At 32.2% G+C, this 27,932-nt stretch overlaps 1 protein-coding gene and 1 long non-coding RNA gene across 3 annotated transcripts in view; one reads left to right on the forward strand and one right to left on the reverse strand.

The window, feature by feature from the left end:
• Positions 1–27,932, reverse strand: part of LOC130447286 (uncharacterized) — a 52,998-nt gene that overhangs the window by 17,234 nt on the left and 7,832 nt on the right. For both annotated transcript variants that reach the window (XM_056784016.1, XM_056784015.1), the window contains exon 2: positions 15,470–15,693. In XM_056784016.1, the coding sequence (XP_056639994.1) occupies positions 15,470–15,673 (204 nt within the window). In that variant the 5' untranslated portion in view covers positions 15,674–15,693. The remainder of the gene's footprint in view (positions 1–15,469; positions 15,694–27,932) is intronic.
• LOC130447289 (uncharacterized) overlaps positions 1–27,932 on the forward strand; it is a 188,436-nt gene that overhangs the window by 10,346 nt on the left and 150,158 nt on the right. The gene's annotated exons all lie outside the window — the stretch shown is intronic.

A 27,932-nucleotide genomic window follows, 5' to 3' on the forward strand; every position in this document is an offset into this window, starting at 1 on the left:
TCCCAGGAAATATGTAGTTATGTGTTTTATAGATTAAAAAAAAAAGCTTTTGACAGGGAGTAAAACACCATAAACTCGTTCAAATACTGTATACTTGTATTGGAACCAATCAGCTGCACTTAAAGTTAATAACAAAGTTCTTCTTCCCTTTCTGTTTAATCTTTGGTTGGAAGACATCTTTGAGGAAGCTCTCGAAGGTCAATAATCCTGATAGCAGATAACATGAGTGACCTCCAAAGCCTCCTGGAAGTAGTTGGAATACACAGTCGGCTTATGGGAATCAATATCAATATAGTTGAGTTCCAGAATGGGTTATGTGAAGACTGGTCGTCAGACATAGAGATCAAGTGCCGGATGAAAAAAGCAAAGAGCTCGTTCATGGAATTCAAAAACATGAATTTTGACCTCTACCTCAGAATAATCTTGTTATATTGTACGACATGGAAAGATGGTTAACACATGAAGAAGGCGTTCTTCCTGCGAATCATTTTTTTTTTGGTTAATAAAATTTGTTTATGACGCATTAATTTTAAATTATATTATATAAAAATTTTAGTACTTCAATAATAACCATCATAACCATAAATATTTCTACTATAATAATGGCGTCCATCAACGTAGTATAATATACTCTGTATTATTTATTAAACGAGGTTATGTAAGCCATAATCTATCGGTAATAATTAAATTCATAATAATTTGATCAAATTTGACCCGGATTAATATAGTAAAACTGGTTTTTTTCGAAAATCTACTTTATCGCGATTTTTAATATTTGAGAAGCACAAAACATTCAGTAAAGTCGTCGCGACGATAACAGCAAAACATTGAGGAAATGATGCTCTAAATTCTCAGAGGCTCTCGAAATATTTTATGGATTAGTTCGTACTAAAAGAATTGAATCTTTCGTCTTAACCGCATTTGTGAACATACGCGTCTCATTCCAGTATAACAAGATCATTGTTTAACCACAGTATTCTCCAGATTTAGTTGCATGTGATTTTTTTCTCTTCGAAAGTCAATGAAACCATAAAACACGAATAGCTTAAGGTATTTAAGTCCATCTTAGCCAAGGTTTACGATGTATAAAAAATTTGATCCAGCTTGAAGGTAGGCTAATGAAAATTTATATGAAAATAAATGGAAAAACTCTTCATAATTGCAGGAAAGCCGATTATCTGCCATATTAAAGAAAATTGAGATCCACATATCTTGTAGTTGAGGTGTCACTAGTCATTATTAACCAGAGATAATCGTTGCCGGCAACGTATCGTGTGCTGTTATAATACAGCTTTCATTTATTAGTTAAGTATAAATTGAGAAAATGATGCTCTAAATTCTCAGAGGCTTTCGAAATCTTTTATGGATTAGTTCGTACTAAAAGAATTGAATTTTTCGTCTTAACCGCATTTGTGAATATACGCCGTCTCATTCCAGTATAACAATATCATTTTTCAACCACAGTATTCTCCAGATTTAGCTGCATGTGATTTTTTTCTCTTCGAAAGTCAATGAAACCATAAAACACGAATAGCTTAAAATATTTAAGTCAATCTTAGCCGAGGTTTACGATGTATAAAAAATTTGATCCAGCTTGAAAATAGGCTAATGAAAATTTATATGAAAATAAATGGAAAAACTCTTCATAATTGCAGGAAAGCCGATTATCTGCCATATTAAAGGAAATTGAGATCCACATATCTTGTAGTTGAGGTGTCACTAGTCATTATTAACCAGAGATAATCGTTGCCGGCAACGTATCGTGTGCTGTTATAATACAGCTTTCATTTATTAGTTAAGTATAAATTGAGAAAATGATGCTCTAAATTCTCAGAGGCTTTCGAAATCTTTTATGGATTAGTTCGTACTAAAAGAATTGAATTTTTCGTCTTAACCGCATTTGTGAATATACGCCGTCTCATTCCAGTATAACAAGATCATTGTTTAACCACAGTATTCTCCAGATTTAGTTGCATGTGATTTTTTTCTCTTCGAAAGTCAATGAAACCATAAAACACGAATAGCTTAAGGTATTTAAGTCAATCTTAGCCGAGGTTTACGATGTATAAAAAATTTGATCCAGCTTGAAAGTAGGCTAATGAAAATTTGTATGAAAATAAATGGAAATGTTGTTTTTTTTGGTCAGTATGCGACAAATATGTCGTCTGGTTGCAAAACTCTTCATAATTGCAGGAAAGCCGATTATCTGACATATTAAAGAAAATTGAGATCCACATATCTTGTAGTTGAGGTGTCACTAGTCATTATTAACCAGAGATAATCGTTGCCGGCAACGTATCGTGTGCTGTTATAATACAGCTTTCATTTATTAGTTAAGTATAAATAAAATATTTTTCTATATATAAGAATAAAGTGAAAAAACCTTTTATAGGTTAAATTGTCACATTATTACTTAATCACGGTAAATATTAAAAGCGTAATAAACTTAAATACGATAGAATAAGTTAAATTTCAATATTATATACATAAAAATAAGACACAGCAGTGTAATCGTGTAGTGGTACCATAAACAATATTTTTGTTGTATATTCGAATTTTTTGGCATCATAAAAAACTTTATCAGACGTTTCTAAATACAATTTTTCGTATTATTCACAGTTTAAGTTCATTTTAGGATAACCGAATCACTTTGTATCATTTGTTCAGTGTTCATTTTATACCTATGACGTCACGTAATATGGCAACCTTACTGAAATGTTTAAACTACCTACAAAATATTTGAATTTTGAATAATTTTTTCTCAAACCGTGCAATTATCCTATTGTTGGGTTTAAAGATCTAAAGATATTATGTTAATTTTTGGAATTAATTTTAAATAATCTTTATATGTATAACGATTCTACGACGTTAGAAACTGACTGACAAACTTGTTTTGAAGTTATAACAAACTCCCTAATCTAATTAAGTTGATTAGATTTTGTACGGATGTGAATATAATCTTTAAACAAGTTACCGAAGTTCAATATCGCTCTAATCTGATGCAGAAACTAATATAGCAGCTTTGCTTCTAAATCTAAAGTCTTTGTTTGAAACTCGACGACGGAACTTTACGAGATTTGCGCTATTTCATATTATCAACTGTTTATCAACAAAGTATTTATAATAAATACTAAATAAAATAAGTAACTCGTGGTTAATTATTTGAAGTTTGTTTCTATAAAGAATTCAACGTTAAAGTAACGGTTTCATCTCTATTCGTAACGGTGCGTTCTCCCTTACAGATCTCATTAGTAGTCGGGCGTCGTGTAACTCCCAAACTCCTAAATCATAGCGAAATTAATTACGTTTTCATGCCCGTTATCAAGTAATACACAAATCACGTCTATCTGTTATCTGTTACTGCTAGATTACGATTGGAATAACTGGTCTTATCAACAGTTAGAGCGGCCCTTATACCGCGTATCTACCTCGTGACAGTTACAAATTTCGAATATTTATTATCGTTGATTAAACGTATTTGACGAGATGAAAACCATGACATGTAAATATACAGAAAAAAAAATAAAATACGAAGGGTTTTCATAATTAAAAGGCTTGGACAGCTTTCGCTATATGATATTGAGCTTGTAGAAGACTTCCTGCTACAATTAAAAAACATGTGATTCCTCCAAGTCACATTGACAGGAAAATTCAAGAAATTTGATTGAAAAGCAGGGAGAGCGACATGGAAAAGCTCTAGCACTAGTTTTTAAACAATTTATTCGTTTTTTTAACTAATTTCTAAAAAGGTCTATTTATTTATTTGTTCTAATTTCTAGAATTTTCGAGAAATTCGTTTTGGATATATAAACGTGCATGCTTTTGATCAAAGTTAATTCGAATGCAATTAAAATGTTTATAATTAATATTAATTCCGTCAGTCAATCAGTATGTGATTTAATAGAATTAGATGAAATTTTTTTGTTGAAAAATGATGTAAAACATCAGTTTATTCCTATTAGAACCCAACGTTTAATATTAATATTATTATTATTATTATTATCGGTCGCAATAGTTCATTAAAATTTAATTTCCTCATGTTGGATTTCCCTTGGGTCACAATAACGTTTGGTATGTAAATATCCCGTTTTAAAACACAATAAACCGTTAGATTTTAGTTGGGAAGGGGGCGGTAATCCAATTTTAAATTTTGTATTACTAATTTCGCTCTAACGACGCCATCATCGTCGAATTGATGTTTATAATATTGATTCAGAATGTAATTTGCGGTGAGTTTTAGCTTTTGTATTAATTATCTTTGGAAATCACTTCTATAATATAAGTTAATGAAGTTAAATCGTATAACAATTTTTCGAGGATAATATATTCTCTTAGTATTTTTAATTATCAATTTCTAATTTAATAATCAACAAAACTATGTCCCGTAAACTAAATTTACACAGTTTCATGTTTTAAATAAAATTTTACAGCTGTCATTTGTCAATTAAATTTCCACATCTTATGTCATTGTTTTCTATATATAAAGACGCGACATCGAGTAGCAGCTGTTTAGTTATTTTTTTTAAAATATCTTTTAACCAGACATTGGCAATAAATTCAAATATTCAATATTCAAATATTCCCATAACTTTGAAAATGAGTTCGACGCCAATGGATGGCAGCACTTCGAGTCTGAATATTCGGAACTGTCATAACATGCTTTTCAACTTTATCAAAGTCATCATATTTCTCGTTCCACGAGGCCGTTTAAAACAAATTAAATTTTTAAATTGAATTTTAATCCTGACGTGCGAAGACATCTTAATTGTTTTTAAAAAGAGCAGGAAGTCCATTCAGATTTTAATTACTAAATGTATTTCCTGTTATTCCACAAAAACTACTTCTAAATCGTGCGTTTTTGTATAATTTTACGCTCGTCAGTCTTTCTATTGTGTAGGGAAAGGTCTCTTACATATGTTTAGGGTATTCGGACAATCAGAAAAACGTTCTACCTGCTTTTGTATTTCCCTTAAATACCAACTATTGTCACCATCCATGTAACCAACAAATGTTACACAATACCTACCAATTCATTGGGGTCATTTCGACGCAGTAGTATCAAAATGTAACAGTTTTAATAAATATATAAAATAAATTTTCATTTTTTAATACTGTGGATTAATTGAGTCGGATAATGACAAATAGACAATTTCTCATGAAAATTACGGTTGTTTTTTGAAGAAGCTTAGATAGTAACAAAGGAAATGTATATCGTAACAAAGCGGAGCTCTTGAATGGAGCTAAAGCTCTTGAATAAATTGGGGAATAGGAAAAAGTTTTTATATGATGGAACATTAAACCTATTTGCAGTAGAACTCGAGTACGGGGATGATTATTTCGAAGTTTTTGCTTTCAAGTGAAATTTTACAATTCCAAGTAGTAAGGAAATTAGGAAAATTGCCCGGTTCAGGTAAAATGAGATTTTGTTTTGTTGTACAAGGAAGGAAACTATATAATTTTCAACTATCTGAAAACATTTGCTTCGTTGGGTTTTTAAGTAATTTGTTCGTTCGTATTCAAGTCTGAAAAATTATTGTTTATGATAAAATTTCAAAAAAATATTCAAATATTTTGAGAAAACAATCAAAATTCATGTGACATTGTTTAAATTTTATATTGCTGTGATATGAAACATATCGAAGAATTACGATTTATTATAAAAAAGACATTTTTGGATTCAGCACGTCAAAAAAAATTGAAAAAACTAATATCCCACGAATTTATTTTGTGATTTTTCTATTATCCACGAGGGTTACTTCTTAATTTTTGTGATATGATGCGAATTTGTCAAATTTAACATTGTCATCATTAAATTTGGTTGGACATTTGACATTTGACATTTTTAATGGCGATCGTTCTCAGAACGTGTTGTCATACGAGGGCTATTTGAGTTGTTTAAATTAAAAAGTGTTTTTCGTGGAAAATACGCATTTTTTTAATTATTTTGAACCTAACACATAAAATAAACCCATTATTAAAAAGAAGAACCCAACCTAATCTAACCTAAGCGAAAATTCAATCATTCTTATAAAAAATAATCAATTTTTGTTCGATATTTTATCTAATAGTGAACATTTGCTCATTTTGGAAAATCTTAGATGTTACTGACGGTTTGTTGATTTTTAGTTTTAACTTAATGATTATTCAAAAGTTTTCTAAATGTGCCTGTGCGCTTTTCGCACCTCACCCTTAAGTAGCAGCCCTCGTATAGGATTATCCATATAAGGAAATATCCAATCTGGAATAGGAAAAATATCTGGTATGATTATCCTTGGAAATCGAGGGGAATTTTTAAATACTTTAAATAAATTAATGATTTTGAAATAAGAATTATTAAATATAGGAAATGATGATAATTAAGAGCAGTTCAACTAAATGGAAATTACGTTTTCTTATATAGCCGGCTGGTGCCAATTAAGACATGAAAAATGCTTTAACGAAGCTCGTCCGTCGAATGTTGACCATTTTAATTAAGTACAATTTAATAATTCTTTATTAGGTTCTAATTTTCCTTTAATTACGACTATATAATACGAGGTATGAACAAAATGAGCGTTTATATAAATACCATAAAGCTATTAGGTAAAAGTTACTTATTGTTATTTCTTTCAGTCGGGTATTTTCTCTCGTTACATGAATGGACTATAATGTAATTTCCATACTAATAAAAAATAATGTCGCGTAGATTGTTTACTGAAAAATTCGTGTCCTACTACAAAAATATATCATCCAGTGAAATTGCGACACTTTTTTTATTTCGTTCGTGAGGAAAAAAGTTTTCAATTCGATTCAAAATGAAATCGCTGAAAGTTTTAATTTTAAAGAATTGAAAAAGTTGCTAGAACCTTTTACCAATTTAGTCGAATTTCACTTGAAATATTAAAAATTGTTTCCGGTTCTCTTTGCGAGCGTTTTCGCTGACATATAGGGTAGTATTTTAGAATAATTTCCATTATTAGAGACGGTATTGAAATAATTTGATGATAAAGGTCAACACAAAATTCGAATTCAACTTTAAAAAAAAAATAAAATTTCTATATCTTACATCCTAAACCAAAAATTATATAAAAAACTTTAGTTTCTGTTGGTATTTCATCTACACTATTCTTCATTAATTTTTTTTTCTTCCACACTCGTTTTTTTTCAGTGGTTCATAGGATCTAATAAGTTTTCGTTGAAGCACATTGTATATCCCGTGAAAATTTAAAATTAACGATGTCGTTAAGGTGGAAAGAATTCGAAAGTTTTGACTCCATTCTCGAAATATTAAATTTACGGCTCATAATGAGGGTCGTAAAAGTATCAAATAAAATGATCAATTTGTCTACAATTTTATGAATAGTTATCTAAAACTTATGATTCTCAAATAGCAATTTAGGTGATAGCTAAATGTTACTATACAGTGACGTAACGAGATTTTTTATCATTATCTCAAAATCTTGAATTCTATATAAAATGTAATTCCAATTGTGCCTGTAGTGTGGAGATATCTTTGTATATTGATCTTGAACTTCTGTAGGTTGTAGTATTCGGTCTTGGTAGTCGCACTTCTCCAAAAAGACTTCCTGGGCGTCTGCACGCGAATCCAGTGTAGCATGAGCTAAGTTTTCTCTTGCAAATACTCCTCTAGGTGAAACAGAGACTTCTATGCTCAAAGCTCTCCATGTTTCTGGATCGCCTATAAGTCGAATTGCTTTCTTCTGTATGCTTGGAAACCGAACTCCAGGAGATGTCTTTGGATATTGATCTTCAACTTATATAGGTTGTAGTATTCGGGAAAGACGTGCCTTGGTAGTCGCACTTTCCTAAACGATGTTTAAAGGCGAACTAAATGTTCATGAGCTGTCGAGGAGGTCTTTCAAATATTCCTCTAGGTGGGATAATGTTGGACAGGTAGGAAGCGTCAAAACCAAATCCTGATCTTCCAGTTTTCGATGCATTAAACTCAATCAAAATTGCTTTCACTCCACACCAAAAAACTTTCGATATCGGTATTGATGGTGATGATCTGTTGAGATCTACAGATTTGGATGTTAGCTGAGTTTATTAAAGCCGCGACACCAATATGCAGGATGTATCCCCGGGGGAGCACAAGCGTTAACTTCAGACCATTCAGAGATGTGATAGCAACCTCGATAGATCGGTCTTTGCGGAAGCTACTAAGAAAATCGATAAGTAACCACGTACCCCTACCAAATCAACTGCTTTTCCTCCATATGTTTTTTTCTCTTTGGAAATTTGATGAGCTCTTTACACGCTTTCATTATTTCTGTGAAATATGGGTCAGTTTTAGAGGACATTCCGAACTGTGATAAATTTCCAATGAAATTCCAGTAATATTTCCACATTTTTATTATTTATTATTATCCTGTCATTCATTTAATTGGCATTTGACTAAATTCCAAAACCCTTTAGAATTAGAGAAAAATACGTAAACTTACGACAATTTAAAAATAATATTCACGTAACTTTTAGTCGGTTTCTGTAATCATGGCTATAATAATGAAATAAAAACGTTTTTTTGTGACATAAAGTTTTTCTTTATTTTGATTGGATAATTAACAATGAAGTAGTGTAAATCCAGAAAGCTAGTATAGAATACGACCGCAAATCATCTGTTTAACAAGTCGAGTTATTAATAATTTTGTATACATATGTTCTCTACGCGTTGTCAAAAGCAGAACGAAGAAGACGCATCATATAGCAGACATGCTGCAATAAAATTTAATGTGGACAAATATTAACATAGCTAACGTTTCGGTATACATACAAGCTTAATATAGACGCCACTACCAAGTACACTTTCTTTGTCTTTACGAAAATATTTCAATGTAAACAAATATTTGATTTAAACACTCCTATTTCGTTAATTTTATATGATTTATTGAAAAAACAAAACCGGTAGCTTGTGTAATGATATCATAACTTTCGTAAAAAAATTGTACAATAATGAACTAAAACACGTCAATAGGGTGTCTAGGAGCTTTGAGAATCGGGAAAAACCTTGGTTTCCACGCGAATTTTTAGTAATTTGAGTGAGACACCCATGAATAGCAAGCTTGTCGAAAAACATGTTGAACGTCCCTCGTAACTGCACTCGTATCTACGGTTTCTTAACTTGAAGCATGTTACAATTTTTTAGTTCTTCTAGATGAGGAGTATTCTTTTCTGATTGCCCTGCGTTCCCTTCCAAATTCTGCCTATAAGTCGAATTGTTTTCTTTTGTATTTAGTTTAGTATCCGCAGAGCTAGAGTCATTTCTTGGACCCCTTTATGAAGACCTGATTTCGATTCTGAATAAGTTAATGAGGCTTAATAAGGCTCTCAAGAAAGTGCAAGATATCGATTTAGGGTATAAGGTCAAAGATTGGAAGGGTTGTAAGAACTGCTTGATGTATACATTTGGAAAACTGCCCTTTAGCATTCAAATTAACTGAAACTATAAGTTGCCTTAATCCCAATTAAGACTGACAACGATTGGCAACTGATGTCTGAAGCATTTGACAGCATCATAGCTGTAGATGTTCCGAAATGATAAAATTAACTGAAATGTGATCCCGTTGGTCAAATAAAAGTTATAAGTCATCGATCAACAATAAATGACAATAGACATGACAATTGGTTTCACAGAGATACCTTTCATTTGTGATTTTCACCCAATTATTCAATATAATTGTCTAAGTTTGATTCCGAGTTGTATTTTTCACATCAAGAGGTGATTATTCCAAAGAGTCTTCCATCTAGAAGCATTCAAAGATTTTTTGTTTCCTCGTCTCTTTGTGAAGATCACGTGATTGTATTAGACTCGAAATAGCAAAGCCAACTACGCTGCTCCTCGAGATTTAGGCACGCACGACTTAGCTCAGTTTCACGCGATATATTTTTCTGTATATTGTTTTGTTAATATATGGTAAGTAATATATGGTAAGTTGAATGATTATCAAACTTTGTTTATTGTGCCACATCTTTTTTCATCATTTTTCATTAATCGAATCTCAATTATTTTCCAATTTTCTTGGATTGTGCATCTTCTACTTGAACTGAAGTTGGTGATAAGGTTAGGTTAGGTTATGTATCGTAATTTGCAGGATAATCTCGTCTTGAAACCTTGTGATATCCAAGACGGTCCTGTCATATAAAATAGAATAAATGGCGCATTGCGACATTATATAAATATCTGTTGATCTAGGGTAAGATAAGAAAAGTTGAGATATTCTACATTTTGTGTATTATCGAATTCTAACATATTTTGTGTTGGAAAATATGCGAGTCCCTGCCGGTGTATATCTATATATATATCACATCTAGTAATTTGATATAGTGGCTTTTTCCTTAATGCCCGGTCGAACGTTCCTGCCAAAAACCGTATATTCCAAAAATTTATTTGCGAATTTATTACTTTCTGGTCGCAGTTTATATCCGGATAGAGAGTAATGAAATTTTTATTAACGATATTACGTACGAAACTTTCGATCTTTCGTCGTAAATAAGTCACGTGTTTATTTTTCAAATTTAAAATTAGATATCTACCCTTATCGATTTTATTGTAAAATAATTATAAAACAATAAATATTTGTGTGGAAAAAAATCTCCCACTATTTCCTAGATGGGTGAATTATAATTTTAACGAAATCTACTTCTTACAGAAGTTACAAAATCAAACGATTAACTGTCGAAATCAAGATTTACAATCATCGTTTCGAATCATTTCATCAGTAATATTGTCCAAATTCCACATAGTAATTCGGGAACGTACGAATCGGCTTAACTCCCCTAGTAAGGTTTTTTCTACTCTTTCAACAAGTGAAATTTTAAGGTTATGAAACAGGAAAAATCACCAGGGGGCAGATCTGGTAAAAAAACAAGATTCAAATCCAGGCTGCGGGTAGGCAAGTCTAAAGCGATATTTGGACCTATTTTTATATAAGATTGACAACTAAGTACTTTCGCTTTTTACTGATTGAGAGCGTTGCTTTATTTTTTGAATAACTTATGTTAGAGCTGTATCGTTTGTCACGTGATACTTGTCATATTGACGTAACTTTAAAAGCAGGTAGTGCGTGATTTTTATTGAGGTTATTAGTTGTGGGTTAATTTTAAATGGAGTCCGGAAACAAACATTTTCGGCATATTTTACTGTTTTATTTCCATAAATTAACTGAGAGAACGTTCCAGAATTGTTATGATCTTCATATAACTGTTCGAGAGGTTGCGAAGAGGCTACATTTCTTGGGCTAGTTAAGAAGCTTGTAATTTGAAAGAAATTCATTTAACACAAAGAATCAACATTTTGCGATATACACTTTAAACGAAATGAAACGGATCCTTTCTTGAAAAGAATCATCACTGGTGATGAAAGATTGGTCATGTACAGTAACATAGTTCGAAAAGATCAAGGAGCAAACACGATGAATCACATCGAAAGCTGGAAAACAACAAAAAAAGCTCATACTGTCTGTTTGGTGGGACTACGAAGATGTTGTGTTTTTTTTGAGCTGCTTTCAAGAATCCAAACGATCAATATTTGCACCTTAAACGAAATGAAACGGATCCTTTCTTAAAAAGAATCATCACTGGTGATGAAAGATTGGTCGTGTACAGTAACATAGTTCGAAAAGATCAAGGAGCAAACACGATGAATCACATCGAAAGCTGGAAAACAACAAAAAAAAGGTCATACTGTCTGTTTGGTGGGACTACGAAGATGTTGTGTTTTTTTTGAGCTGCTTTCAAGAATCCAAACGATCAATATTTGCACCTTAAACGAAATGAAACGGATCCTTTCTTAAAAAGAATCATCACTGGTGATGAAAGATTGGTCGTGTACAGTAACATAGTTCGAAAAGATCAAGGAGCAAACACGATGAATCACATCGAAAGCTGGAAAACAACAAAAAAAGCTCATACTGTCTGTTTGGTGGGACTACGAAGATGTTGTGTTTTTTTTGAGCTGCTTTCAAGAATCCAAACGATCAATATTTGCAGCTTAAACGATATGAAACGGATCCTTTCTTGAAAAGAATCATCACTGGTGATGAAAGATTGGTCATGTACAGTAACATAGTTCGAAAAGATCAAGGAGCAAACACGATGAATTCCATCGAAAGCTGGAAAACAACAAAAAAAAGCTCATACTGTCTGTTTGGTGGGACTACGAAGATGTTGTGTTTTTTTTGAGCTGCTTTCAAGAATCCAAACGATCAATATTTGCAGCTTAAACGATATGAAACGGATCCTTTCTTGAAAAGAATCATCACTGGTGATGAAAGATTGGTCGTGTACAGTAACATAGTTCGTAAAGATCAAGGAGCAAACACGATGAATCACATCGAAAGCTGGAAAACAACAAAAAAAGCTCATACTGTCTGTTTGGTGGGACTACGAAGATGTTGTGTTTTTTTGAGCTGCTTTCAAGAATCCAAACGATCAATATTTGCACCTTAAACGAAATGAAACGGATCCTTTCTTAAAAAGAATCATCACTGGTGATGAAAGATTGGTCGTGTACAGTAACATAGTTCGAAAAGGTCAAGGAGCAAACACGATGAATCACATCGAAAGCTGGAAAACAACAAAAAAAAGCTCATACTGTCTGTTTGGTGGGACTACGAAGATGTTGTGTTTTTTTTGAGCTGCTTTCAAGAATCCAAACGATCAATATTTGCAGCTTAAACGAAATGAAACGGATCCTTTCTTAAAAAGAATCATCACTGGTGATGAAAGATTGGTCGTGTACAGTAACATAGTTCGAAAAGATCAAGGAGCAAACACGATGAATCACATCGAAAGCTGGAAAACAACAAAAAAAGCTCATACTGTCTGTTTGGTGGGACTACGAAGATGTTGTGTTTTTTTTGAGCTGCTTTCAAGAATCCAAACGATCAATATTTGCAGCTTAAACGATATGAAACGGATCCTTTCTTGAAAAGAATCATCACTGGTGATGAAAGATTGGTCGTGTACAGTAACATAGTTCGAAAAGATCAAGGAGCAAACACGATGAATCACATCGAAAGCTGGAAAACAACAAAAAAAAAGCTCATACTGTCTGTTTGGTGGGACTACGAAGATGTTGTGTTTTTTTTTGAGCTGCTTCCAAGGATCCAAACTATCAATTCTGATGTTATCTATTAATAATCAATGGAACTGGATCAAACAATGAAAGAAAAACAGCCAGAATTGTCAAATCGGAAAGGTTTAGTGTTCCACCTCACACATCTTCAGCAACTCGTTGAAAACTATTGGAACTTGGCTGGGAAGAGATGCCACATCCCCCATACAGCACTGATCTGACACCATCTGATTAGTTGCTTGCACTATCATAAATTCCACTAAGGATGCTTTTATAAGCAATGTTGCAATGTTTATAGGTGGTGCTATATTTTTTTGGGGGGGATTGTATGATAACTTTATCGAAATAAATTTTAAAATAGCTATAGACAGTACTAGGAAGGTAATTAATGTAATTGGGAAAAAATATTGGTCGTTTTTTGACATGAAAAACTTTTATTTTCATCTCTTTCTGTAGCACGGTCATAAATTACGACAAGGTCCATTTAACGTGGTTCATATTCCACGGTCGATTATGTAAACAGTATTTAAATTATTTTTATTTGAGCCCAGGTTTGTTAGTAACGCCTTTTAGTAATTTATATACCCAAATTGCATATCCTGCAAACTTCACTTTCAAACGTAGGTATTTCTGTCGTGAAAAATTTTTTTTACATTTAACTACAGGGAAAATTTCCGAGAAAATCCATTGAATACGTTGAAAGGTCTCATAACTTTTCCACCGAATAGTTTCAAAGTAAATCGACTTTGAAATAGTGTAAACACCATTTTTTTTCATTCAAACATTACTACACAAACAATATCTCTTTTTGATGTTGCTTTCCATTAAGGAAACATCAGAGAAAACACAGGGTTACGAGCCCTTTATTATCAACTACACAAATCCATTGATATTTTCGTTTATTATTCTCCAACAAATAGCGAAGCCGACTTCCAATTAATCAACCCGAATCAAGGGTGGAACACAAATTATTTATAACGGGAAATCGTTACAGTTTTTTTGCACGTTCTAAAAAATTCATAGAACAATAGATCTGGCTAATAATGTGGCTACGGAAGCATTGAATCACGATCCACCCAAGTGGAACTAACTCCTTATGGAATCATCTTTTTCACTTCAGACTCATACTTATTTTGTTCTCGGTTCATTTGGTGTTAGCCGTTGTTGATTCTGGTGATTCTGGACATGGAAAACTGATGATTAGGTGAAGAACCCTTTACAAATAAAGATAGAAATATCCAAGTTTGGTTAACCTCACCGTTATAACACTATCCATTCAGATCCATGGCTGAAATCTTATGTATGAAAATTCTGGATACGATTTTCTGCATCTAAGCCCAAAGAATAGTTCTACCAAGGTTTCAAAGAGCTTGCTGAACTCTGGATATCGACATTATTCATGAGCCACCCTATATAATTATTCCATTGCTTTTTGAACTACTTTTTCTTTGGTATCCTTCTCTTCTATTATTTGCTTTCTATTGTTTCTCTAAAGTTGTCTTTATTGATTCAGTTTTATTTGTTATACTGATTTTATATTCCATCATAATTTCTCGTTTTTATAAATGTTTTACATTCCTATACCAGTTTCACGGCTTATATAATAAAAATTAAGCACTTCGATAACCTTACCAACTACACCGTTAAGGCTCGATACAAGTTTCGACGAGATGTAGGTATATCGTAGTGGTAGTTTAAAAAAACTGAAAAATACGCTTTCAATGCATATGAAACTAAAAATTTGAAGCGTGAGGCGTTTTTTTTATTTGTCGTACAACTTTTTAGTTCGATGTGCTTTAAACACGTAGTTTTTAGTTTTTTTAAACTTACGTGTCTCTAAATGATGTCATTTAGCTCAATGCGATTTCGACACTTTCTCTATAATGTTAAAAATTGAGAACGCCACGATATAGTAAGCAATTACTACTAAAGAAATTAAAGCAAATATTTTGCAGTATTTTAGCTTTAATATTAATAATTTCCGGATAGATTTACTTCGAAAATATAAAAAAAAAATACCTCCTGCTTAGTGAATTACCGAAAAAAGATTTTCTAGCGCTATTAAATTGAAATCTTGGTGCTTATAAACAACCCGACTGGCTGTAGTTCAAAGATTCTTAAAACAAACAAGTGAAAATCTAAATAAACACGTTTTTTTTCCTTTCGGCTTTTTTCCCGTTTTCTTGAAAGCTCTCCAGTGTTTCGGGAGACCGTTTATTAACAAAGCAAAAATAGAATTAAATTACTTATTTTTTCTACGAAAGGATTTGTTTCTATGTACATATATCAGCTTCCATTTTATTTTGTTTTCTCAGTCGGAGCGTTGCACTCAATTTATTTATAAAACTTTGTTTTTATGTATACAGAGAGTAAAAAAAAGTTAAGTTTTTAACTTACCGGTAAAGCGTCGCAGGTTTCTATCGGTAACGGATCTTCGGAGCAGTAAGTAGGATCTGCTGGTTGTATGATAGGCGGTCGAGGCGGTGGAGGTAGTAAAAATTCCGGTGGCGGACCCGGACAATCGCAATCCGCGCCGGTGGTGGCGTCCATGCTCCACATGTTATCTGATGGAGGATCCTCGTAATCTGCAGGTCTTGCCATAAGACCTTGCGCCGCCGTTACTATAAAAAATATATTTTTTCAATGAAAACGTTTTGAATTTTTAACACATTGTATATATGTTTGGCGTTTGATCGAGAAGATTTCTTATACTAGAACGATCCCAGCTTCGTGAAGATGTTTCCATCGAGTGTTTGGCAATGTTTCATTACCATGGATAAAACGTGGGTCTATCACTTCACACCCGAAGAAAGAGAACAATCAAAACAATGGACTGAAGAGGGAGGACCAGGTCCAAACAAGGCAAAGACCTTTCTATCCGCAGGGAAGGTCATGGCGTCGGTTTTTTGGGATGCGCGCGCGTTAATTCTCGTTATCTATCATTGAAAAAGGAAAAAATATCAACGGCGATTATTATGCGAACTTATTGCAACGTTTGAACGAACAAATCAAACAAAAACGGCCGCATTTGGCTAAGAAGAAGTTTAAATTGCTACTGATCAAACTTATGCAGTTAGTAGATATAAATATCGATGTATGGATCAAATAATCCGCGTGGATAAGACTTTTTGGGTGAATATTGGCCTGCTAGATTCCCAGACCTTACATTAATTGATTTTTTTATGGATAAATATAAAAAAACATCCTGATTGATATTATAATAAAAATTGGAAATTATAGTTGACAATTGATATCGAAAGTTGATATATAACTTTTATTTATATTTGCCACTAAAAAAAACATTTTACTGTACAGAAAAACTGACTTTTTAAAAAATATCCGAAGCAAACTTAATTTTTTATAGTAAAAACCCGTATTAGAGGGAGAGAAACATATTTAAGTATCAAAATGAATTATATAGAGCAACGCGCAGTGATTAAAAATGGTGCTACAACGGAAATTACAAAATATAAGTTATATATGAAATATCACATGATGTAGTGAAAATATTATGTCTTGAGTATAATATGGTATTGAATAGTAACATATCAATAAGTTTTTGTCATGTTAATATACGGGAACTAAACAAAAAGTTGTAATAAATTGAAATTAGAAATTAATTTGACTCGGAAATTTGTAATATTTCATTATTTATATTTTATGGACACACTGTATACGTATATCAATATAATGATATCGAATTTCTGCAATAAGATATTATCAACAAATTTGCTGTATTTCTATCTTTAGTAACATGCTAATATCCCAAAGGAAAAATTAAATTTAAAAATAAAATCTGAGGAAAATTCAATCATGAACCTTAAAAAATTACAGCTGGTAACATTTGAGTCGCTCTTGTTTATATACTGATTAATTTCGATTAGTATGAATAAGAAACTTGATCCATACGACAAATTGTTTCGAATCATTCGTAATGATGATGACAACGATAATATTTTTTAATTAACGTGTCGTACGTCGCGGATATCGAATTTATACTCATTCGGTAAATCATTAATCATTTATATCATGGTGAATGTTATGGCGTTTCGCGTCTCCTATAAATCTATCAAATAAATTTGAATCAACATTACATGTACCTAATGCGACACGTAAATTCCATTGAACTACCAAAGTAAATATTTAATTATACGTCAAATGGACGATGAATTTGTTTGGATTTACAACAGATAAATTTTTATTTTGGAATTATCAATTTATTATTCTCGATATCATAAAATTATAACTGAAATAGTTAACCAACATAATGAACTCGTCCGATGATATAGTCCGCGAAGTCGGTTCTGTTTTAACGTGTTAATGGAAGTTAAAGTTGTTAAATGCGACTAATTCTTTATATTTTTTTGTGAGCTGTTTACATCATGTTGAGATTGTTTATATAGAGACAATTTCTAAGAAAAACCTTTTCGTTTATTTACGGCAAATTAGAGATTTCCAGGATATCTAATATTCCGGAAAGTGGTGATAGTGTATATGAAACGAGTTTTAAATAAATTAGATGTTAAGTGTTTGTGAAAAGTCTAGTGTGTGAGTGATATTCAATAATTAGTGTTTTGAATTGGTTAAATCGTCCTTTCAACTCTTCATCGTGATCATTTTTAAATTTAATTAACCTTTTCGATTGCATGGTGTTTATTGATTTTTGAAAATTTGTTGTTGTAATGATAATTTCGGGGTGTACATCGTATTTTAAATAAATGTACGTTTCGAAATGTACATCGTTTTATTTTAAAATAATTACGGCATTAAAACAAAGCGCGGAGACAATAAAATAGTGGATGCCACATTTTCCTATTAACTTGATTAACGTTTGATTAAATAAATTATAGTCGGTTTGATAACTTTATTTACGATGAGATAAGACAAAGTTTATGTGCTTCATAAAATTTGTTTTTCCCATGAACTATTCGTCATTTTTTTTTTAATTTATTTTACGTGTTTATCGATTTTTTTATGTTGTCAAGTATATTGCGCCAAGTTTGATAACAGATTGCGTCATAATATTTCAGTATAGTAATTCTTTTTTTATTTCTTTGAGTAATAAGTCCGGAATTTAAATTTTCGGTTTTCGAAAAATTTATTTTAGAATAATTGAATGAATATTCAATAGTTATTTACTTTTGTAATTGTTATGTCTTAGTTGTCTTGTAAAGTAGTAGTAATATCAATACTGTCGTCAGCTTCATTATTAGCTATCTGAAGTCCTGAAGTTCCTCGTTGAATACGTAGATCTAGTGCTGCTGTACTGAAGTACTTAGTCGGAATTTTTTATCGCACTTTGCGTGAAAAATCGCGACCGCACTAATCCGAATGACTGCGCCAATTGTAATTTTCGGTTTTCGAAAATTATTTAAAAAAATTTATTTTACAATAATTGAATGGATACAATTAATCTCACAAGCGAACTAACTAATATTCATTGAATGAACTATATATTCAAAAGCGATACATATATTCATTGACAAGTTGTTTACAAATATTTGTATTTATAATAAAATAATTGCTGATGAAGTGTTTATGATATTTAATACAATTGCGTTTTATATAAATGTCCTAGAATTTTCTCCATATAACTCCGGTAGTGGCGCCCATTTTAAAAAAATGTAATATTCTTCGTAATATTCTGGAAAAAATAGGAATTTATGGTTTTTGGATTTTTTATTAGCAAAAAAGGTTTTGAAATATTGTTTTCCAAGCTTAGGTTTCATTTGGCATCGAAAAAATTCACAAATTTATTGACATTCAATATGTGAATTTTTATTTTCAAATTTTTGACTGACTTCTTCAAATGATCGCTAAAAAAGTCACCCCACAAAAATTTAAATAATTAACCAAATTGAGAAGAAGAAGAATATAAATAATAGGGTGAATGCTTTCAGATAATCAAACGTCTTTTTTTTACCTTTACCTACAAGTTCTTTGGCGGAATTTTCAGCTCTTACCAGCAGTTACTAAGATCACACAAACTAGTAAAATTATCTACTTTTGTACGAACCGTACAGCATTAGAATGTAATTTCTAATAATGCATACAACCCTAATTTTTTCCAAACTAATCGTTTTTTTTTTTCTTCCATTTACTTAAGAGAAATTCATTTTTATAGAACGGATTCATTTCTACGTTCAACTTTAATCAGATTCGGATTAACTTTCGCTGGAAATACTCACAAAATATAATTGAAAAGCTGATTAATTTTTTCATATAATTCCCAGAATGGATTTTTTCCAGAGGAAATGCTTTATTTGATTATCGTAAAAATATGTGGAAATTTATTAACTATATAGAACCATCCAATTCTGTTAAAATAAATCCCTTAGATAATAAAGACATAACCCTTATTCAAATCTAAACTACCTATAATCGTAACTAATTAAAATAGCAAATTGTAAGGTTAAACGCATTACATTGATCGAGTGGAGTATGAAGAAGGTTCACTTTCGCTTTCAATTTGTTTCCTGCATCTTCTTATAAATACTATGGCCTTATTATATGCTAGATGTTGATGTACCTGAAGTTCGAAACGTTCTTGTACCAAATCGGTTGAAAAGTAGGAGGTAGAAAAAAATATTAAGACTATACCACGATTAGGGATGTACCAGGGGTGGTATGGTCTTATTATGTTTTCTATCTTTCTTATGTCCTCGTTGGTGATTTTTAAAAACTTCAGATTGATGCTCGACTGTGGTTAATTTTTTTAATCATTTGTCAACAGGTGCGTGAGTGGTAAATTAATTAAACGTTTCGAACTTAGATAGGCCTATAGAAATTGATATTTATTTACAAAAATTGGGTCTCATTGTCCTAACTCTTTTTGTCCGGTTTTATTTCTTTATTTTTTCAAAGCTTACTTATATTATTCATCAGGCCACTAATATTTTTTCTTTACCTTTGGACTTTGTACCTTAAATTTTTATTTATTATTATTAATTTTATGTTGTAAGTGATTTACTGAGGCTCAATCCTTCAATTATCCAATGTTTACTGGCTTGTTTAATTTTTGGTAGCATATTTTGTACCATGTCACTCCCACATGTTTCCTGAAACATGACTAAGTTATATTTCCAATATTTCTTGTGAATATTGTTTTGGTCGAATATTTGACAGTTCTTGATAGAACTTTGATGTTGATGTCGTCATCTATGTCTTCTGAAAAGGCAATTGATTTGACTAAGTCACGTCGATAACCAATTTTTTTGTGGATATTCTTATGATCGAATATTTGACAGTTCTTGATAGAACTTTGATGTTGATGTCGTCGTCTATGTCTTTTGAAAAGGCAATTGATTTGACTAAGTCATGTCAATAACCAAATTTCTTGTGAATATTCTTTTGGTCGAATATTAGACAGTTCTTGACAGAACTTTGATGTTGATGTCGTCGTCTATGTCTTTTGAAAAGGCAATTAATTTGACTAAGTCATGTCAATAACCAAATTTTTTGTGGATATTCTTATGATCGAATATTTGACAGTTCTTGACAGAACTTTGATGTTGATGTCGTCGTCTATGTTTTTGAAAAGGCAATTGATTTGACTAAGTCATGTCAATAACCAAATTTCTTATGAATATTCTTTTGGTCGAATATTAGACAGTTCTTGACAGAACTTTGATGTTGATGTCGTCGTCTATGTCTTTTGGCAATTGATTTGACTAAGTCATGTCAATAACCAAATTTTTTGTGGATATTCTTATGATCGAATATTTGACAGTCTTGATAGAACTTTGATGTTGATGTCGTCGTCTATGTCTTCTGAAAAGGCAATTGATTTGACTAAGTCACGTCGATAACCAATTTTTTTTGTGGATATTCTTATGATCGAATATTTGACAGTCTTGATAGAACTTTGATGTTGATGTCGTCGTCTATGTCTTCTGAAAAGGCAATTGATTTGACTAAGTCACGTCGATAACCAATTTTTTTTGTGGATATTCTTATGATCGAATATTTGACAGTTCTTGATAGAACTTTGATGTTGATGTCGTCATCTATGTCTTCTGAAAAGGCAGTTGATTTGACTAAGTCATGTCAATAACCAAATTTCTTGTGAATATTCTTTTGGTCGAATATTAGACAGTTCTTGACAGAACTTTGATGTTGATGTCGTCGTCTATGTCTTTTGAAAAGGCAATTGATTTGACTAAGTCATGTCAATAACCAAATTTCTTGTGAATATTCTTTTGGTCGAATATTAGACAGTTCTTGACAGAACTTTGATGTTGATGTCGTCGTCTATGTCTTTTGGCAATTGATTTGACTAAGTCATGTCAATAACCAAATTTTTTGTGGATATTCTTATGATCGAATATTTGACAGTTCTTGATAGAACTTTGATGTTGATGTCGTCGTCTATGTCTTCTGAAAAGGCAATTGATTTGACTAAGTCACGTCGATAACCAATTTTTTTTGTGGATATTCTTATGATCGAATATTTGACAGTTCTTGATAGAACTTTGATGTTGATGTCGTCGTCTATGTTTTTGAAAAGGCAATTGATTTGACTAAGTCATGTCAATAACCAAATTTCTTATGAATATTCTTTTGGTCGAATATTAGACAGTTCTTGACAGAACTTTGATGTTGATGTCGTCGTCTATGTCTTTTGGCAATTGATTTGACTAAGTCATGTCAATAACCAAATTTTTTGTGGATATTCTTATGATCGAATATTTGACAGTTCTTGATAGAACTTTGATGTTGATGTCGTCGTCTATGTCTTCTGAAAAGGCAATTGATTTGACTAAGTCACGTCGATAACCAATTTTTTTTGTGGATATTCTTATGATCGAATATTTGACAGTTCTTGATAGAACTTTGATGTTGATGTCGTCGTCTATGTCTTCTGAAAAGGCAATTGATTTGAATAAGTCACGTCGATAACCAATTTTTTTGTGGATATTCTTATGATCGAATATTTGACAGTTCTTGACAGAACTTTGATGATGATGTCGTCATCTATGTCTTCTGAAAAGGCAATTGATTTGACTAAGTCACGTCGATAACCAATTTTTTTTGTGGAAATTCTTATGATCGAATATTTGACAGTTCTTGATAGAACTTTGATGTTGATGTCGTCGTCTATGTCTTTTGAAAAGGCAATTGATTTGACTAAGTCACGTCAATAACCAATTTTTTTTGTGGATATTCTTATGATCGAATATTTGACAGTTCTTGATAGAACTTTGATGTTGATGTCGTCGTCTATGTCTTCTGAAAAGGCAATTGATTTGAATAAGTCACGTCGATAACCAATTTTTTTGTGGATATTCTTATGATCGAATATTTGACAGTTCTTGACAGAACTTTGATGATGATGTCGTCATCTATGTCTTCTGAAAAGGCAATTGATTTGACTAAGTCACGTCGATAACCAATTTTTTTTGTGGATATTCTTATGATCGAATATTTGACAGTTCTTGATAGAACTTTGATGTTGATGTCGTCGTCTATGTCTTTTGAAAAGGCAATTGATTTGACTAAGTCATGTCAATAACCAATTTTTTTGTGGATATTCTTATGATCGAATATTTGACAGTTCTTGACAGAACTTTGATGATGATGTCGTCATCTATGTCTTCTGAAAAGGCAATTGATTTGACTAAGTCACGTCGATAACCAATTTTTTTTGTGGATATTCTTATGATCGAATATTTGACAGTTCTTGATAGAACTTTGATGTTGATGTCGTCGTCTGTGTCTTTTGAAAAGGCAATTGATTTGACTAAGTCACGTCGATAACCAATTTTTTTTGTGGATATTCTTATGATCGAATATTTGACAGTTCTTGATAGAACTTTGATGTTGATGTCGTCGTCTATGTCTTTTGAAAAGGCAATTGATTTGACTAAGTCATGTCAATAACCAAATTTTTTGTGGATATTCTTATGATCGAATATTTGACAGTTCTTGATAGAACTTTGATGTTGATGTCGTCGTCTATGCCTTTTGAAAAGGCAATTGATTTGACTAAGTCATGTCAATAACCAAATTTCTTGTGAATATTCTTTTGGTCGAATATTAGACAGTTCTTGACAGAACTTTGATGTTGATGTCGTCGTCTATGTCTTCTGAAAGGGCAATTGATTTGACTGAGTCACGTCGATAACCAAATTTTTTGTGGATATTCTTATGATCGAATATTTGACAGTTCTTGATAGAACTTTGATGTTGATGTCGTCGTCTATGTCTTCTGAAAGGGCAATTGATTTGACTAAGTCACGTCGATAACCAATTTTTTTGTGGATATTCTTATGATCGAATATTTGACAGTTCTTGATAAAACTTTGATGTTGATGTCGTCGTCTATGTCTTCTGAAAGGGCAATTGATTTGACTAAGTCACGTCGATAACCAATTTTTCTTGTAGATATTCTTATGGTCGAATATTTGACAGTTCTTGATAGAACTTTGATGTTGATGTCGTCGTCTATGTCTTCTGAAAGGGCAATTGATTTGACTAAGTCACGTCGATAACCAATTTTTTTGTGGATATTCTTATGATCGAATATTTGACAGTTCTTGATAAAACTTTGATGTTGATGTCGTCGTCTATGTCTTCTGAAAGGGCAATTGATTTGACTAAGTCACGTCGATAACCAATTTTTCTTGTAGATATTCTTATGGTCGAATATTTGACAGTTCTTGATAGAACTTTGATGTTGATGTCGTCGTCTATGTCTTCTGAAAGGGCAATTGATTTGACTAAGTCACGTCGATAACCAATTTTTTTGTGGATATTCTTATGATCGAATATTTGACAGTTCTTGATAGAACTTTGATGTTGATGTCGTCGTCTGTCTTCTGAAAGGGCAATTGATTTGACTAAGTCACGTCGATAACCAATTTTTTTGTGGATATTCTTATGATCGAATATTTGACAGTTCTTGATAGAACTTTGATGTTGATGTCGTCGTCTATGTCTTCTGAAAGGGCAATTGATTTGACTAAGTCACGTCGATAACCAATTTTTTTGTGGATATTCTTATGATCGAATATTTGACAGTTCTTGATAGAACTTTGATGTTGATGTCGTCGTCTATGTCTTCTGAAAGGGCAATTGATTTGACTAAGTCACGTCGATAACCAATTTTTTTGTGGATATTCTTATGATCGAATATTTGACAGTTCTTGATAGAACTTTGATGTTGATGTCGTCGTCTATGTCTTCTGAAAGGGCAATTGATTTGACTAAGTCACGTCGATAACCAATTTTTTTGTGGATATTCTTATGATCGAATATTTGACAGTTCTTGACAGAACTTTGATGATGATGTCGTCATCTATGTCTTCTGAAAAGGCAATTGATTTGACTAAGTCACGTCGATAACCAATTTTTTTTGTGGATATTCTTATGATCGAATATTTGACAGTTCTTGATAGAACTTTGATGTTGATGTCGTCGTCTGTGTCTTTTGAAAAGGCAATTGATTTGACTAAGTCACGTCGATAACCAATTTTTTTTGTGGATATTCTTATGATCGAATATTTGACAGTTCTTGATAGAACTTTGATGTTGATGTCGTCGTCTATGTCTTTTGAAAAGGCAATTGATTTGACTAAGTCATGTCAATAACCAAATTTTTTGTGGATATTCTTATGATCGAATATTTGACAGTTCTTGATAGAACTTTGATGTTGATGTCGTCGTCTATGCCTTTTGAAAAGGCAATTGATTTGACTAAGTCATGTCAATAACCAAATTTCTTGTGAATATTCTTTTGGTCGAATATTAGACAGTTCTTGACAGAACTTTGATGTTGATGTCGTCGTCTATGTCTTCTGAAAGGGCAATTGATTTGACTGAGTCACGTCGATAACCAAATTTTTTGTGGATATTCTTATGATCGAATATTTGACAGTTCTTGATAGAACTTTGATGTTGATGTCGTCGTCTATGTCTTCTGAAAGGGCAATTGATTTGACTAAGTCACGTCGATAACCAATTTTTTTGTGGATATTCTTATGATCGAATATTTGACAGTTCTTGATAAAACTTTGATGTTGATGTCGTCGTCTATGTCTTCTGAAAGGGCAATTGATTTGACTAAGTCACGTCGATAACCAATTTTTCTTGTAGATATTCTTATGGTCGAATATTTGACAGTTCTTGATAGAACTTTGATGTTGATGTCGTCGTCTATGTCTTCTGAAAGGGCAATTGATTTGACTAAGTCACGTCGATAACCAATTTTTTTGTGGATATTCTTATGATCGAATATTTGACAGTTCTTGATAAAACTTTGATGTTGATGTCGTCGTCTATGTCTTCTGAAAGGGCAATTGATTTGACTAAGTCACGTCGATAACCAATTTTTCTTGTAGATATTCTTATGGTCGAATATTTGACAGTTCTTGATAGAACTTTGATGTTGATGTCGTCGTCTATGTCTTCTGAAAGGGCAATTGATTTGACTAAGTCACGTCGATAACCAATTTTTTTGTGGATATTCTTATGATCGAATATTTGACAGTTCTTGATAGAACTTTGATGTTGATGTCGTCGTCTGTCTTCTGAAAGGGCAATTGATTTGACTAAGTCACGTCGATAACCAATTTTTTTGTGGATATTCTTATGATCGAATATTTGACAGTTCTTGATAGAACTTTGATGTTGATGTCGTCGTCTATGTCTTCTGAAAGGGCAATTGATTTGACTAAGTCACGTCGATAACCAATTTTTTTGTGGATATTCTTATGATCGAATATTTGACAGTTCTTGATAGAACTTTGATGTTGATGTCGTCGTCTATGTCTTCTGAAAGGGCAATTGATTTGACTAAGTCACGTCGATAACCAATTTTTTTGTGGATATTCTTATGATCGAATATTTGACAGTTCTTGATAGAACTTTGATGTTGATGTCGTCGTCTATGTCTTCTGAAAGGGCAATTGATTTGACTAAGTCACGTCGATAACCAATTTTTTTGTGGATATTCTTATGATCGAATATTTGACAGTTCTTGATAGAACTTTGATGTTGATGTCGTCATCTATGTCTTCTGAAAAGGCAGTTGATTTGACTAAGTCACGTCGATAACCAATTTTTCTTGTAGATATTCTTATGGTCGAATATTTGACAGTTCTTGATAGAACTTTGATGTTGATGTCGTCGTCTATGTCTTCTGAAAGGGCAATTGATTTGACTAAGTCACGTCGATAACCAATTTTTTTGTGGATATTCTTATGATCGAATATTTGACAGTTCTTGATAGAACTTTGATGTTGATGTCGTCGTCTATGTCTTCTGAAAGGGCAATTGATTTGACTAAGTCACGTCGATAACCAATTTTTTTGTGGATATTCTTATGATCGAATATTTGACAGTTCTTGATAGAACTTTGATGTTGATGTCGTCGTCTATGTCTTCTGAAAAGGCAATTGATTTGAATAAGTCACGTCGATAACCAATTTTTTTGTGGATATTCTTATGATCGAATATTTGACAGTTCTTGACAGAACTTTGATGATGATGTCGTCATCTATGTCTTCTGAAAAGGCAATTGATTTGACTAAGTCACGTCGATAACCAATTTTTTTTGTGGAAATTCTTATGATCGAATATTTGACAGTTCTTGATAGAACTTTGATGTTGATGTCGTCGTCTATGTCTTCTGAAAGGGCAATTGATTTGACTAAGTCACGTCGATAACCAATTTTTTTGTGGATATTCTTATGATCGAATATTTGACAGTTCTTGATAGAACTTTGATGTTGATGTCGTCATCTATGTCTTCTGAAAAGGCAGTTGATTTGACTAAGTCACGTCGATAACCAATTTTTCTTGTAGATATTCTTATGGTCGAATATTTGACAGTTCTTGATAGAACTTTGATGTTGATGTCGTCGTCTATGTCTTCTGAAAGGGCAATTGATTTGACTAAGTCACGTCGATAACCAATTTTTTTGTGGATATTCTTATGATCGAATATTTGACAGTTCTTGATAGAACTTTGATGTTGATGTCGTCGTCTATGTCTTCTGAAAGGGCAATTGATTTGACTAAGTCACGTCGATAACCAATTTTTTTGTGGATATTCTTATGATCGAATATTTGACAGTTCTTGATAGAACTTTGATGTTGATGTCGTCGTCTATGTCTTCTGAAAAGGCAATTGATTTGAATAAGTCACGTCGATAACCAATTTTTTTGTGGATATTCTTATGATCGAATATTTGACAGTTCTTGACAGAACTTTGATGATGATGTCGTCATCTATGTCTTCTGAAAAGGCAATTGATTTGACTAAGTCACGTCGATAACCAATTTTTTTTGTGGAAATTCTTATGATCGAATATTTGACAGTTCTTGATAGAACTTTGATGTTGATGTCGTCGTCTATGTCTTTTGAAAAGGCAATTGATTTGACTAAGTCACGTCAATAACCAATTTTTTTTGTGGATATTCTTATGATCGAATATTTGACAGTTCTTGATAGAACTTTGATGTTGATGTCGTCGTCTGTGTCTTTTGAAAAGGCAATTGATTTGACTAAGTCACGTCGATAACCAATTTTTTTTGTGGATATTCTTATGATCGAATATTTGACAGTTCTTGATAGAACTTTGATGTTGATGTCGTCGTCTATGCCTTTTGAAAAGGCAATTGATTTGACTAAGTCATGTCAATAACCAAATTTCTTGTGAATATTCTTTTGGTCGATTATTAGACAGTTCTTGACAGAACTTTGATGTTGATGTCGTCGTCTATGTCTTTTGAAAAGGCAATTGATTTGACTAAGTCATGTCAATAACCAAATTTCTTGTGAATATTCTTTTGGTCGAATATTAGACAGTTCTTGACAGAACTTTGATGTTGATGTCGTCGTCTATGTCTTCTGAAAGGG

This window comes from Diorhabda sublineata, chromosome 8 (assembly GCF_026230105.1).
Source record: "Diorhabda sublineata isolate icDioSubl1.1 chromosome 8, icDioSubl1.1, whole genome shotgun sequence".
Lineage (NCBI taxonomy): Eukaryota > Metazoa > Arthropoda > Insecta > Coleoptera > Chrysomelidae > Diorhabda > Diorhabda sublineata.